Source organism: Trachurus japonicus, chromosome 3, assembly GCF_045865225.1.
Source record: "Trachurus japonicus isolate A0001 chromosome 3, Traja_1.0".
Classification (NCBI taxonomy): Eukaryota; Metazoa; Chordata; class Actinopteri; order Carangiformes; family Carangidae; genus Trachurus; species Trachurus japonicus.
This window is the reverse complement of record NC_140909.1, coordinates 30,038,117-30,052,800: the sequence shown is the minus strand read 5'-3', so window position 1 is coordinate 30,052,800 and position 14,684 is coordinate 30,038,117. Positions and strand designations below refer to the sequence as shown.

Genomic DNA, 14,684 nt, shown 5'->3' with positions numbered 1-14,684 from the left:
CACTCTTGACTCTCTGTGTCCTCCAGCTCCTCCGCCGCCAAAGAGAGCCCCCACCACAGCCCTGTCCATGCGCTCCAAGTCGATGACCTCTGAACTGGAGGAACTTGGTGAGAGCATCCTGGTTTGGGTTTTTTTTGTTTTGTTTTGTTTTGTTTTGGGTTTTCTTTTACTCATATTGGCCTCAGGAACATTGTGTCTAACAGCTCCTCTCTCTGTTCCTCTTCCTTATTCTCATTTTTGGTTGGTTAAATCTGTCAACAGTGGACAAAGGTAAGCAGTCAGTGCTGCAGAACCCTTTGCACACCCATTTCTGCCCAGTTGCAAACTCCATTGGTTCAAAGCAGCTGAATGAAGATGCAGCTTACGTTTCCATTGTTTGATCTGTTGCTCCTAGTTTGACTCGTATAGAAAAGAAGGAAGCTGCTTCTCCTCCCTCCTCATCCCCTGTCCTCCTCTGCCGTAATGCATGAAGGACATTTTGCTTTTGAACACCCTGCACACATGAACTTCTGCTGCTGCTGCTTCTGCTGCTGCTGCGACTTTAGCATCATCTTTGTTTTTTGTTTATTTGTTGTCTTTATATCTGTGTGTGTGTGTGTGTGTGTGTGTGTGTGTGTGTGTGTGTGTGTGTGTGTGGTGAGCACCACATCAGAGGAGCCTCTCTGCTCTACTTTAAAGGGACTGGAACTACAGTAATACCCTCTGACAGTCAGGACAGTCAGCAACTCTGAGACAGAGGCCGAACAGAAAGAAAGGAGGAAGATGGAGAAAAGGAGGAAAGGAGGAAAGGAAGTGTAACAGACAAGGGAACAAGGAAAAGATCAGGGAATCCTCAATCAGCAGAGATGATAAAACACCTTTATTTTGACATCTATGACAACATAAACAACGGCCTGAAATGCTCTTATTTTGGTAGATATCTCTGCTGCTCGTTGTCCCCGACAGTGAATGTTTGATTTCATTGAAGTGTTTTGATTTATTTTATTTTTTTCATGATGATGCTGAAGTTGTACAGTAATCCTTGTGATTTCAGTCCTGGTTGATTTTGGCAACAGCCATGGTTGCCGTGGTGACAGTAAGTGCGCTTTGATAGTAGTTCAGCCAGCCCCTTTTTCTTTGTCAGGAACACAAACAGCAGAGTAACTGGTGGACGTGTTTGAAAGAAAGAGCAGCGAAAACAAACTGGCTCAACTACAGATGCTGTGATCCGCCTTCACGCTGCAGGACACAGTATGAGGGGGGGTGGGGGGGGCAACAAGCTCAGAAAACGATGAGATAATTTAAAAGACAGTTCAACAAGTCATTAAAATGACATTAGTTGCAGGTAATTGCAGGTGCATTGGCTGAAAGAGCTCTGTACACACTGCACACTGTATTATACACACACATGGATCAGTCACCAGCATCTGCAGCTCTGTGTCAGAGGTGTGTGGAGTGAGAGCAGAGATGAAAGGTGAATGAATAAATGAGGAACAGGGGAGAGGACCCACTTGTGCTGCAGAAAATAACTCTGCTCAGCATGTTTTATTTTAGAGCTGCTTATTTGACACATTTGCATTTTCATTCTTTCCCTCATACTCTCACAGAGTAGTAATAGTATCACCTGATGGCGTTGTTGGGTCTAAAAGAGCTTTAGTGAGTTTGCATGTGAATGTAAACGATGGGATGCACAGGCCTGCCGCCTGCTGCAGGACTACTAAGTTTAAACAGATGAAACACACACTGGGTGGAAGTGAACGTAAGCAGTGAGTTTGTTTTGTTTCTTGGGAAAATGACTGAGTCTGTTTTATGCTCTAAAGACTCAGAAATCTTTTTCTGTCGCCCCCCCCTAAGCCACTCTAAGGAAAAAGAAAGGTGGTAAGTTACTGTAGGCATGTTTTAAGTTTGATCCAGTATTTTCCAGTGATTGATTTATGTCACACACACATACACACACACACACACACACCACCCTCCACTCCCTCCCACTGTGATTAACTAACACTGCTGTATTCGTTGATTTAAGATTTGATTTGTCTGACGAGCTCCTTCGACTTTCAGTCAAACCAAACGTGGTGTCTCACGGTGTTACCTGCATGATGTTTGATGTCTCTTTGATGACAGCTGTGTTTCTGAACGTCTCTGTGTCCTACATGTCGTCAGTCAGTGCATGGTTTCATGTTGTAGTCGGTCTCCAAGCAGAGAGGTGTGTTACCATCGTGTACCTCGGTCACCGGCAACAGATCCTCGTCTCCTCGTCTTCTTCCTCTCGGTTTAGATGTTTCCCTGCTCGGATGCTCAGAGTAGTCCTGCTCCTCCACGTTTGATTAAAGGAGTAGTTCACCTCAAAATGACGCCTCAATCTCTCACATAGACAGAACCGCAATCTGCATGTGCACCAGTGACGGCAGCATATATACTGTAGTTTCAGGCTTCAAATGCAAAGAAATGTAGCAGCAGCCCCTTAATGAGGTGTTACAAAACACTTCACTGTGTGTGTGTGTGTGTGTGTGTGTGTGTGTGTGTGTGTGTGCATATGTGAGTAAAACAAAACAGTGTTGCTGTAAGTCAATGTTTGTTCATTTTACTTGACCTAAACAGATTTGCTGTCATGTTTCTTTTTTTCCTGTATGCCTTCGTTTTTTTGTTTTTTTTTCTATCTCCTGTGTCACTGCAGTGTGCGAGTGTGGTGTGTGTGTGACGAGGGGGAGGTTTATTCCAGGAAATGTTTCACTTTCAGATAGGTTTCCAGGGCAACCGAGTTGCAGGTTGTCTGCTCCACATCCAATTGGGAGACAGATCTCAGAGAGAGGAAATTAAACTTCTGGAGGCAACGCGTATTTTTCCTCCCGTCTTCTCGTGTGTGATTTTTCTTGTGTGTGCATGTGTGAGTGTTTGTGTCTCTAATCATAGTTAAGGTCATTGATGCTCCTTTCCTCCCCTGTCCTCCTCCTCCCCACCTCTTCCCTTCCCCACTCCTCTCCTCTGTGTGTAGATGCGCAGAAGAAGAGGATTGTTTTCCAAGTCACTCTAAGTAATCACTGCCCTAATGCATGGAAGCTTCTCCACAGCTAGCCAGGGAGGCGCTCCAGTTAGAGGCTAGATCAGGGCTAGCATGTAGCTTCTCTGAGCAAACCCCTGTAGGTGGACTCTATCTGATTAGCATCATCACACACCAGAGGGAAGTCCAGCTCTGCCAAATTTGCCGTTGACACCTTTCTCAAAAAAAAAAAAAAAAAGTCTGAGAAAGAAAACTGCAAACTTGACGGACTTCACCTTCATTGCTCGTTTTACATCTAATGAGGGAACAGCCCTGAGAGTTGGATGATGCTGTTGAGTCGGCTGTTTGGAAAAAAAAAAAAAAAGCTTGCACGGCTTCCACGGCTGGACACGCCCACACACGCATCCATCACAGTCCTCCCGTCCACCTCCCGCCGCCTCAAAAATATGTTTCAGTGTTTTCTGTTTCAGTTTCATTGCAATTCAGCGTGGAAACTCAGGGAAGGGCCTCAGTGAATGAGTAGCTTGCGTTTGGCCAATGAAAACCTTACTAAGGCTTTTGCAAGTTGAGCCCCAGCACCACCCCTCTTTCCCCCTCCCTCCAGTTTCTCATGATTTATGGGATGCCCTTTGTTGCAGACAAAGTCGAAGAGATGACGCATGCCCAAAAGGCTTCGCCCGTTGATATGAAGGTCGCCACAATCAAACCACGCCCATCCAGTCGCTGCTTGGTCACGCCCACTGATATGAATGTAAGTGAACAGAGCTAAGTTCAGGTTCTGTAACTAAGTACATTTGCTCAAGTAAAATCCATTCTCTCTAGCATATTTTTCAAGTATCTGGAGCCGGTTGCACAAAACACCTAAGGTTTTCTGCCTAAACATATGTATGGTATTTAAAGGTTGACTATGTAGAATGACAAGAACAACAACAGAAAAAGAATTCCAGCAGTCGATTGCCAGACCGTTGCTAGGTAAAACGGGCCGTTGCTAGGGACTCCGCTCTGATCAGAGGACAGACAGGAGGAGAACTAAGCAGGATATTTACCTTATGTTTCATTTTACCGCCATTAAAGGGATAGTTCACCCTAGAATGATATTTCGCTCATTATCTACTCACCCTCATGTTGACTAAGGGCTGGAAGAAGTTTCAGATTCCTCCGTGGCTTCTCTGAGTTACAGGGGGTCTCGGCATAGCAGTGCATGTCCATATAACGGTTGCAAAGGGACACCGGAGCTCTTCGTAAAAAAACACACACAAAAAAACATCCAAATACCTCCATGATGCTCGTATGTAATGTCCGTCTTGTGCTGAAGCCCCAAATTGCGTAATTGTCCTGAAAAAAATTAAATAAGTCTATATTTTAAGCTTGTTTGTAGCGGAAGCTTCTCGAAGCTCCTCTTCCTGGTCCGTCCAAATCTCGCGTGATTCGCGCCGGCGTCAGCATGCGTCAGTGCGGTTACTGCGAATCACGCGAGATTTGGACGGACCAGGAAGAGGAGCTTCGAGAAGCTTCCGCTACAAACAAGCTTAAAATATAGACTTATTTAATTTTTTTTCGGGACAATTACGCAATTTGGGGCTTCAGCACAAGACGGACATTACATACGAGCATCATGGAGGTATTTGGATGTTTTTTTGTGTGTGTGTTTTTTTACGAAGAGCTCCGGTGTCCCTTTGCAACCGTTATATGGACATGCACTGCTATGCCGAGACCCCCTGTAACTCAGAGAAGCCACGGAGGAATCTGAAACTTCTTCCAGCCCTTAGTCAACATGAGGGTGAGTAGATAATGAGCGAAATATCATTCTAGGGTGAACTATTCCTTTAACAACATAATAAATGACTTGTAGCTTGTTACAGGGAGAGTGGCGGCTCTCTGCCTTCCACACCGCTGCTGAAAACCAAACCTGCGCTCTCGTCAAGTTGGAGAAAAAAAAAGAAAAAAAAAAGGAGCTCGGTGGCATCGAGAGTCCGCGACGATAAACGTGTTTATGACAGATAAGACTACACAAATACACCCATCCTAACAAGTATATGATAATCCATTGATCCGCCGATTGATTATTAAAAAGGCTTGGTTGGAAACAAACGCATACGACCGGGAGGAGGCAGGAAAACAGCGGAGAACTGAGCCACGTGTCGGCTACAGGCAGGTACGAATGTAAACAGAACGTTGACAGAAAGTCATTGTCGAGCCCGTCAAAAAATTTTTTAAAAATAATTCAGACTAAAAGTTTTTTTTTTATGGAAAAGCAATACTTTCATTCTGTACCCCTCTTAAGGCCCCATGGATGTATTATTTTTGAAAAAATATAGCTTTTAATAAATATTCTACATATTCAACCTTTAAGGTTTCTAACCTTTTAATGAAGAACAATATCATCATAGTCGGGTCATAGTATAAGGACACAAGATTGTAACATAAAATGGTTGTAATTTTAAAATACTTATTATCCTTATTATTATCGTATCATATCGTAATATCGTATTGTAAGTGAAAGAGATTTAACAGAGGTTAAATTCTGCAGCATTGTTAAGCGAGTTAAGGGAGGCATTTATTTCCTTTTATTTATTCATTTATCTCCATGTTGCAGGTGCAATAGTTTATTTGACTCTAAATTATTCCTTAGTATGCTACTAATATGAGGAAAAACCTTTAAGTAAAAATTTGAGTATTTTAAAGCAGAAGTAAGTGATCTGGTGGTTTTGGCTAACTTCCTGTCAGCAGATGGAGTTAGCAGTCCCCGCCCTCGTCCCTACCAGGGGCGGGTCCAGAATATTTTCTGAGGGGTGGCACAGGGGGTACCAATAGTGAATCTAGGGGGGCCGCCCAAAAGTAACAAAAATTAAGGCTGCCAATGATCGCTGTCTTGAATGTTTATATTGTACAGTTACACATGTCTTCATCTTGCTTTTATTGGCCACATTAAATCTTTCAACTTGTAAGGAAGATGCCTATGACCTTCTCATTTTCCACTTGTCAATATTAAATGATAGTCAATCAATAATCAACTCTGTCTTGTAAATAAGAAGTCTTAGCATGAACATTACTCAAATGGTGAAAATTGAGAGCAATAACAATCTTACACCATTTTCTATATTTGCTATAGACCTTTTCAGAGAGTATAAACAAATACAGGTGTTACCAAGGATACTAATTAAGGCTCCATTCCATTTAGTGTACCAGAGCGTTTTCTAATGAGCCACACCTGTCTTTGTTTATACTCTCTGAAAAGGTCTATACACAACACTATAGGATGTTTGCTGTACAGAGTTGATTAAGAGCCTACACAGTAATAGCAGTGCCTTTATCTCCTATTATTAACCAGTCCACCTGGACTTATTTTGTTTTTTTAGCTGTACAAGTGTCATACAGTCTGCTATGAGTATGTGCTTTTGTCACTTTTTTCAGGACAACTTCTTCTTTCAACATCTGGCAGTTGTTTTTCTCTACTGTGTGATATAAGTCTTACAACAGGGTGTAATAACAGAAAAACACAAAAAACAAAGTTTAATTTTTAGTGGTTTTTACTCAATAAGCCACTGAGAATATACATGGATAAAATAATTTGAATGTACAAAATGAACTTTGAACTATAATACACTAGAAACAACAATTATGTCAATTTTGAACCAGTAGTTGTTTGTTTTAGGTCTCATTTTTCCTAAGTGGGTCCAGGCGTTTTTGGCTGGTAACTTACTGCAAACAGCAGTGCCTGTCCATCTGTAAGCAGAGACCTACATTGCACTGCTGACATTTCCATTGAATGTTTCTTTTGTAGACAGTGTACTGCTTTCTCCATCTCTCCAGTGCAAGTAGGGACAGGAAAACAGCTGGCAAAGACTTGTAGTGTTGTTGATGGCTGTTCTTCAGAAGACATCCTAAAAGTAAAAAAGATCAGATCAGATTCATCTCAAAGAAAATACTTGATCAGCAGTAGAATAAGAAAAAAAGTAATAAACATGACAGCAGTGTCCACAATAAAGATAAAAGTAAGACACCTTCAGTAAAATAAACAAAACTACTATTCCACATTATATTGTTTGAAACTAGCAGGATAATATTGCAACAGCCACTAAGAATATTGAAAATTAAGTGTTTAGTGAAGCAGCAGAGATATAGCCTATATAAAAACAAAGAAAGAAACAGAAATTGAAACAGCAAAACAAACATGATCAATCTTTACTACTCACCCAAATTCAGATGAATTTCCTCCATCTCTGAACGTGCTGGATATTATTATCTTCCCGGACGACCTCCGGAGTGACAGAAAAAATATATAGAAAAACACGGCAAAAAAAACGAGCAAACACGGTAAAAACACGGTTCAAAAAGGCAAACCCATGGAAAATAACACAGCAAGAACACACGGATACAACACACGGTGAAAAACACACTAAAATACACGTAAAGTCCGAAAAAATCTAACTTGTCAACACAGCTCCGTCACATTCAGTCACTCTCTCTTTCCTCATTCAAAGCCCAGCTTTCCCGGGGCTGCTGGGACGCTGTACCTGGGATTACCGTAATGACCAGTATATCACTGAAAAGCGCAGAATGTCTGCTTTCAGAAACCGTGTTCCTTTTTTTGATTGCGCGAACAGTCTAAGATTTACGGTAATTTAACCTGTCACCGGCGGCAGTGATTGACATTACGACAGGACAATGACCATTGGGGGGGCACACGGGGTGGCCAATCAGATTGCAGGGGTGGCACGTGCCCCCCCGTGCCACCACGGTAGACCCGCCTCTGGTCCCTACGTCACCACATTCACGCGCATCCCTTGGCTGCACACACAGAGAGGACCGCCCCTTTATGCCGTTCTCTCTCCTCATTGGATAAAGGTTGTAGGATACAAGGAAAGTTTTCTCATCAGCTTACAGCAGAGCAGAGTGACTGACAGACCCGTGTTTCGGACCAAACACTCTATATAAGGGATTGCTGTCGGAAGATAGAACTATTTAAAACTTATATTAACACAAACATTCCACTTACTTCTGCTTTAAGGAAACATTACAAATTAAACTTTTGTGCAACTGTCTCCTGTACTTAACGTAAGTATCCTTCTTCTGTAAATGTATGACTGTGATGCAGATAACATAATTTGTAATTCAATTCCATTTAAAATCTGTAAATCTGCCATTTCTCTCAATTTTCTGTTTTTGGTTTTTGATTATTTTAATTTTCTCATGATTTTGTTTGAAATTACTAACTGCACTGGAGAACTAGAAGTTGTAATCTCCATACAGGCGTGGCACACCTGATGTCTGATTGCAAAGTGCAAAGTTATTACATTCAGAAAACAAACTAATTGATCATAAGATAATGGGATAACTATCTTTATCTTGAAGATGCTGATTTGTGTTTGTTGTACAGCAAATTGTATTACATCATATTTTTAATGGTAGAAAAATTAAAATAAGTGCTCTCAATGAAAAGTGTGTCTCTGGTTTGGTTTGTAGTCCCTGTATCATGACCGCCAGGGAGTAGCAGTGGTGCCACCCACTGTGCCTGGGGCCTTCCTGGGGATACCTGAAAAGGGCACCATGAAAAAGCAAAAGTCAATAGGTATGATGTGGATTATTTTGTATGCGTGTGTGTGTGTGTGTGTGTGTGTGTGTGTGTGTGTGTGTGTGTGTGTGTGTGTGTGTGTGTGTGTGAGCTCAGACTCTGAACTGCATGTCCAGTACTTTGTGCTTTTAGCTCGTCGTAATATTCTATTAATGCTCAGAGGACTTACTCCAGTAATATTGAGGCTAATTATAGATAAATTGATCCAGTCAGCAAAGTGTGCTTTCAGGCGATAATATTGGAGGTCATTAAGCATGTGCTGAAACTTCATTCTCTGTGCTGAGGGACGTCATGCAAGCTAACGTTACTCACCGCCATCATTACTGTAATAAAAAAAGAATGAATTGCGATGACAGCACTTTAAGCTTGTTCTCTTTTGATGACAAACTGGGAAAACGTGACACCTGGGGAACGATCTTTACTGAGAACTAAATAATCACCTCAGTGAGCTAGTGCCCCAAGCAAGACACTTACTCTCCACAACTGAAACACTGTGTGACTGCATGAATGGCAGAAAGGATGTTACTAAATTAAAATGACTCGCCTCTACATCCACAAGAAGCTGTTTTTATATCTTCATTTCCCAACAGGAGAATAACATTGATTCAGAATTCACCTGACCCTTTTGAATGTACAAAACTCTATTCCATGGCTGCTCTTCTGAATACATTTAAATTGAGGCTTTATTATAATTGGTTATTCTTGTCCTTCTTTCCTTTATGAAGATTTCAGTTGGTAAAGTAATTGGCCAAATTAACTCACCAAGAAATTCCCATTTCTTCTTATAACTGGCCCCTTTTCTCATCCCTCTTGCCTCTGACATATTTCACAACCCCCTGCTAGGATTTATAAAGGTTAAGAGCCAAAATCAGTAAATGAGGGATTTCCTGTAGAACAAAGAGGCCACACTTGATATAAAAAATTGGGATGTCTCCCACAGACCCTCACATCATTTTTCTTTCTGCTCCATTTCTCCAAGGAACAGAGGATGACAAACAGGGATTCCTCACGCCTCCCCTTCTCAAGTTCTCTCGCAGCCTCTCTATGCCTGACACCTCAGAGGACATCCCTCCTCCTCCGGCCATTTCACCCCCCTCGCCGCCTGCCTACAACTCAGCTGCTGGCCCGACACCCAAAAGCTACGGCACCACACGGCCAAGCTTCACCCAGAACTCTCCTAACGCAGTGACGACCATCAGCCGAGCTGACGTTGGTACTTTGCGGCGTGGGTACTTCCGTCAGAGCTCGGAGCAGTTTGAGAGCACACGTACTCGGGGGCGCACACCTGTACCCGAGAACCCTTACTCTGAGGTCGGGAATAAGACTCTGTACGTGCCAGCGAAACCGGCTCGAAGGAAGGGCATGCTGGTGAAGCAGTCCAATGTTGAAGACAGTCCTGAGAAAACGTGTCACATGCCAGCAAGCCCCTCAGGGCCAGTTTCCATGCCTACGACGCCTGTAGAGCGAACGTGCTCCTCCATTCCCATCCCCACAATCATTGTCAAGGAGCCCTCCACCAGCAGCAGTGGCAAGAGCAGCCAGGGTAGCAGCATGGAGATCGAGCCCACCACCCCGGAACACCCACCTCTCACCCCCACCATTGGTGGAAGCGGAGGTCTGCGTCCTGAAGACCCACACTCTCTCAGCAACCCCTTTGCGGCAGCTATTGCCGGGGCAGTACGGGACCGGGAGAAGAGGCTCGAGGCAAAAAAGCACTCAATCGCCTTCCAGTCAATAGACATCGGGGATGAGGACTTGAGTAGTCCCACCCCAACCCCTCGCCTCCGCCAGTCCAAATCCATTGATGAAGGCATGTTCAGTAGCGATGAGCGGCTTCGAAGGATACTGGCCCCCCCTCCTGCAGCACAGCTTGGGCCCCCTGTTGGGGGTGGTAGTGGCAACATGACAGATTTTAACAGTCCTGAGCCCACGGTGGTGCGAGAGCCTCTCAACACCAGAACAGGCCAGTGTCCCAACTTGGACAGTCCAGTCAGTCTCCCATCTACTCCTCCTAAGAGCCACTACAGGGCCAATGGGACCTACCTCCATCCTGTCACCGGCAAGCCCTTGGATCCTAATTCTCCACTTGCTCTGGCGCTGGCAGCTCGTGACCGGGCCATGAAGGAGCAACAAAACCATCCTCAGAATCAGCCACCAAATCCTCCTCAGGTTCAGCAAACGGCCAAGCACGAAGCCCAGTCCCTTCCAATCCAGCCAAGCCACAAACCTGACCTCAACCAACCACTGTTCATCGACACCAAACTACGCTCCGGGATCGAAACGAGTTTCGCAGCAATCTCCACAGCAACGATGGGGCGGCCAGGTCGAGGCGGCCTCCGGAGGCAGATGACGGAGCAGAAATATGAGTCGGATGGGGCGCGGGAAGAGAGGCAGCATAAGCCAGTGGAGGAGAGGAAAAGTGCACCAGCGGATGTTGCAGACACAACTCAGCCCAAATCGGCGGGGCTCTTGATGGTCCACACCAGCACAGAGGCAAGCAACAAGGTGAACAACCAAGACTTGGAGGGGCAGGACAGCAACAGGCCATCTGAGCTGAAGGACCCCAACCAACCTGAACCTCTTAATGCTACCACACTGGCCCCCAACCCCCAGCCAGCTTCATGCCGGAGGAGGAGCGTTCCCCTCGGTGAATCCATGGATGAACCAGTAAAGCTTCCCTTCCGAATTCCCCCGCCCCCTCTGGCCTCAGTTGACATCGATGAAGACTTTGACTTCACAGAGCCCCTCCCCCCACCGCTGGAGTTTGCCAATAGTATTGACATCCCTGACGACCAGGCTAGCGCCATCGCGGAGATGCTTCATCAACAGAGACGGAACGGGGGACATCCTCTACCCCCATACCAGGCTCACGCCCCTCCACTGGTCTCTGATCAACACAAACGGGTGACAAACAGCATGCCCCCCTCATATCCACCTCCTCCACCCGATCCAGAGTCGGGGGTGGGCGACTCAGGCATTGAAGAGGTGGACAGCCGGAGTAGTGGGGATCCTCAACACATGGAGACCACCAGCACCGTTTCCAGCATCTCCACCCTGTCTTCAGAGGGGGGCTTCTGTGACAGTGCTCTGGAGAGCCTCTACGCCACCGCAGATGGACACGCCTTTCTTGTGGATCGGCCCCCTGTGCCCCCCAAACCCAAGGGCAAGTCTGTCATCAACAGAACCTCACTTTATCATGACGCTCTCATTGAAGAGCCGCCAGAGTCCTATGGGTCACCACCTCAGGCCCCTCCCCCTCCCCCTTCTGAACCTCCAAGGACTCCTACTCAAAGGACATCCAAGCTGTGGGGCGATCAGCCCCCGGAGCTGTGCAGCCCCCCATCCACGCCAGACACCAAGAACACCGTCATTACTGAGCTGAGCTCCATTCTGCAGCAAATGAATCGCGACAGGCCGCCCAAGCCGGGAGACAGCCTCGACTCCCCCACTGGAACCAGGGGGGCCTTTGGAACAAGGTATGTGATAAATCAGCCCTGAACAGCACAGGGTTTCCAAATTCTTTTGTTTTTCATTATTATGTGGACAATGCTCAATGCTTTCAACGACTTAAAAGCACCATTTACTTCAGGGGCCAGGTGCGCAAAACGTCTTGAGTTAAGATTTTCCTTGAAGTTTGGATTTAGGCGGGGTGCTGTATAGCTCACTGGGTTGAGGGCCCTATATGCAGAGGCTACAGCCCTTGTTGCAGCTGGCCCCGGTTCGATTCCCCCGGTGGCCCTTTGCTGCATGTCATTCCCCCTCTCTCTGCCTCCCTATCAAATAAAGGCAAAAAGCCCAAAAAATACTCTTCTCCTTTAGGTTTCCTTGAAATATTTACTTTAAGGTTTTCTCCTTATCATAGTCTTATACTTAGGGAACCACTTACAAGTAAGTTAAACTGAGACCTTAGTGACGAAAACAGGTGAAAAAAGCTGAAGGTATGTGACTTTGAGCAGCAACATGGTTTATGTTGATAAATTTAAAAGGTTTCTGCAACCAGAAGAGGCCCTTAGTATCTGTATGCCAAGTGCTAATGACAGCAAATCATCAGTTTCCATGGAGACAATTGATTTAAAATCTCTTTCACTATTAAACACCTAAATTAGAAAATGTTTTAAGATATTATGATCAGCACCCTGAAGTCATTCCCTCAGTCAAGCAGAAATGAAACCTAACCCCAACCCTATACATACAGTAAGGTGAAAACTTAAAGTGTTTTCATCTGAAGTCATCTTTTGTTCTGTTATGTCATTTATTTTTGTGGGTAGTTACTCATCATAGTGCTTTCATGCTGATATCACTTGTAGTTTGTCTGCTGTTGTGTCATAGGCTGGATGTATCTTGACTAGTAATGGATACTGTTTTGATCATGCACAGTGCACCTGAGATGTAGATGTTGCCTTGTTTATTTGTTTGAGATCTACCATTTTTCTACAAGCATTTGAAAAGTCAGGAGTGGTGTTGATCACTCCTTGATGAGTTCATCTGCTCACTCATTATTGATTATGTGTATTTTTTTTTTTTCTCTAGTTGTCATTGTTGTTGATGTGTTTACTATGGCTTCTGTACATTTAGTGAGGAGCCTACAGCAGCACAGCTCACCTGGTTGTTTGAGAGTGTGATACTTGTAAAGCTTATAGTGACATACTGAACATCGCTCTTCAGAGGCTTCATGTTGTTGTGGCTTATATACATAGTACATATGTATATATACAATATCTTTATATACTCTGTACATCACAAATTCCAGAGCATCAAGCTTGGCAGGCTGTCAGATGTGCTAAGTGAGCACAGGTTTTAATATAGTTCTTTACAAAGGCGCTATGATGGTAAACCTCAGAGAAGGAGAGATGTCAAAAAGCTGTGCACTGCTGTTCATCAGGAAATAGCTCCAGTATTTAATGCCTTCTAACATCACAGATTCTGCTCTGTTTAACAAGTGCTATCAGCAGCTAATAACAGTTATCCCTGGTGAGAGTTTGGCAATTGGATTTGGTTTATTGTAGCATTTGTTCTCAGTTTAGGAGCTCTGTGTGCCATGACCTGTAGATCTCCTACTTTAGAAGTTAGAAGATCTAGAAGCTCCATGTTCATTCTGCTCCTGTTTTATCAATAAGAAACAATAAAAACCATCTCAGTGTAGTTTTACATCTCCTCTCAGCCTCTCTCTAGAGCTCTAATCGGCTGTATGTTTTCCAAGTGATCCAATAAAAACAGACCAGATATCAGGTAAAACTCAGAGAAACCAAATGTAAAAATTTCTGAATACAGGCTGTGTGCATTTCTTTGTGCATTGAGGCTTTAAGGCAAGGCAAGGCAAGGCAATTTTATTTGTATAGCCCGTTTTTACAAACAGTTTGTCTCAAAGGGCTTTACATGGCATCGTAACAACATCCTCTGTCCTTAGACCCTCACATCGACTGAGGAAAAACTCCATGGAAAACCCAGGGAAAATCGGAGAAACCTCAGGGTGAGCAACAGAGGAGGGATCCCTCACCCAGGACGGACAGACGTGCAATAGATGTTGTTACATGCAAGACAGTTTACAGTTTATGATACAGAATGTGCGAATTATGGAAATGTTAGCAGGTCTTTCACAGTATTAATTTAGATAATATAGAACCTAGACCTGTTTTATGATCACACACTACACATGGATATCTACCCTCAAAGCTTTAGATACCTAGAGACTACTAGTTACTGAGGGAAGCTTAGTGCTCTGTGTGAGATTTGGCACCATCCAAACTAAACAGTCACTGAATATAAATCTGAACGCTGTCAACTGTTTGACAAGTAGAATTCAGTGCTTGTTCGTTTTGATATATTCATGTCTCAGATTGTTGGGGACATGCAGGAGTCACATTTGCAGTAAGTAGGACAACATTTTGATGGACCCTACATCTGAATGAACTCAACTCATGGTTTTTTAACCCCCCCACCCCTCTATGAGAGGGAAATAAAAAGCACGATCAATAATTCACCACTCACATGCATTTTGTATGAATGGTCCCATCGCTCATCAGAGAGGTGTAGGGAGCGGAGGGAGAGAGTTGATTCCTCTGGGCGCTCGTGCCTTCTGATCAAATAAGCAATGTTAGATCAACACAGTGACGTCCATTTGTGGTAATT

At 44.2% G+C, this 14,684-nt stretch overlaps 1 protein-coding gene across 4 annotated transcripts in view; it reads left to right on the top strand.

The window, feature by feature from the left end:
- Positions 1–14,684, top strand: part of LOC146990132 (SH3 and multiple ankyrin repeat domains protein 2-like) — a 233,315-nt gene that overhangs the window by 209,206 nt on the left and 9,425 nt on the right. For 2 of the 4 annotated variants that reach the window (XR_015035058.1, XM_085769271.1), the window contains exons 19-24: positions 27–107; positions 1,834–1,857; positions 2,975–3,013; positions 3,619–3,731; positions 8,447–8,552; positions 9,535–12,031. Coding sequence is in view for 1 of the 4 variants with exons in the window: in XM_085769271.1 (XP_085625397.1) it covers positions 27–107; positions 1,834–1,857; positions 2,975–3,013; positions 3,619–3,731; positions 8,447–8,552; positions 9,535–12,031 (2,860 nt within the window). In the remaining 3 variants the exon portion in view is untranslated. The remainder of the gene's footprint in view (positions 1–26; positions 108–1,833; positions 1,858–2,974; positions 3,014–3,618; positions 3,732–8,446; positions 8,553–9,534; positions 12,032–14,684) is intronic. The other 2 variants (XR_015035060.1, XR_015035061.1) reach the window with 2 other exon arrangements.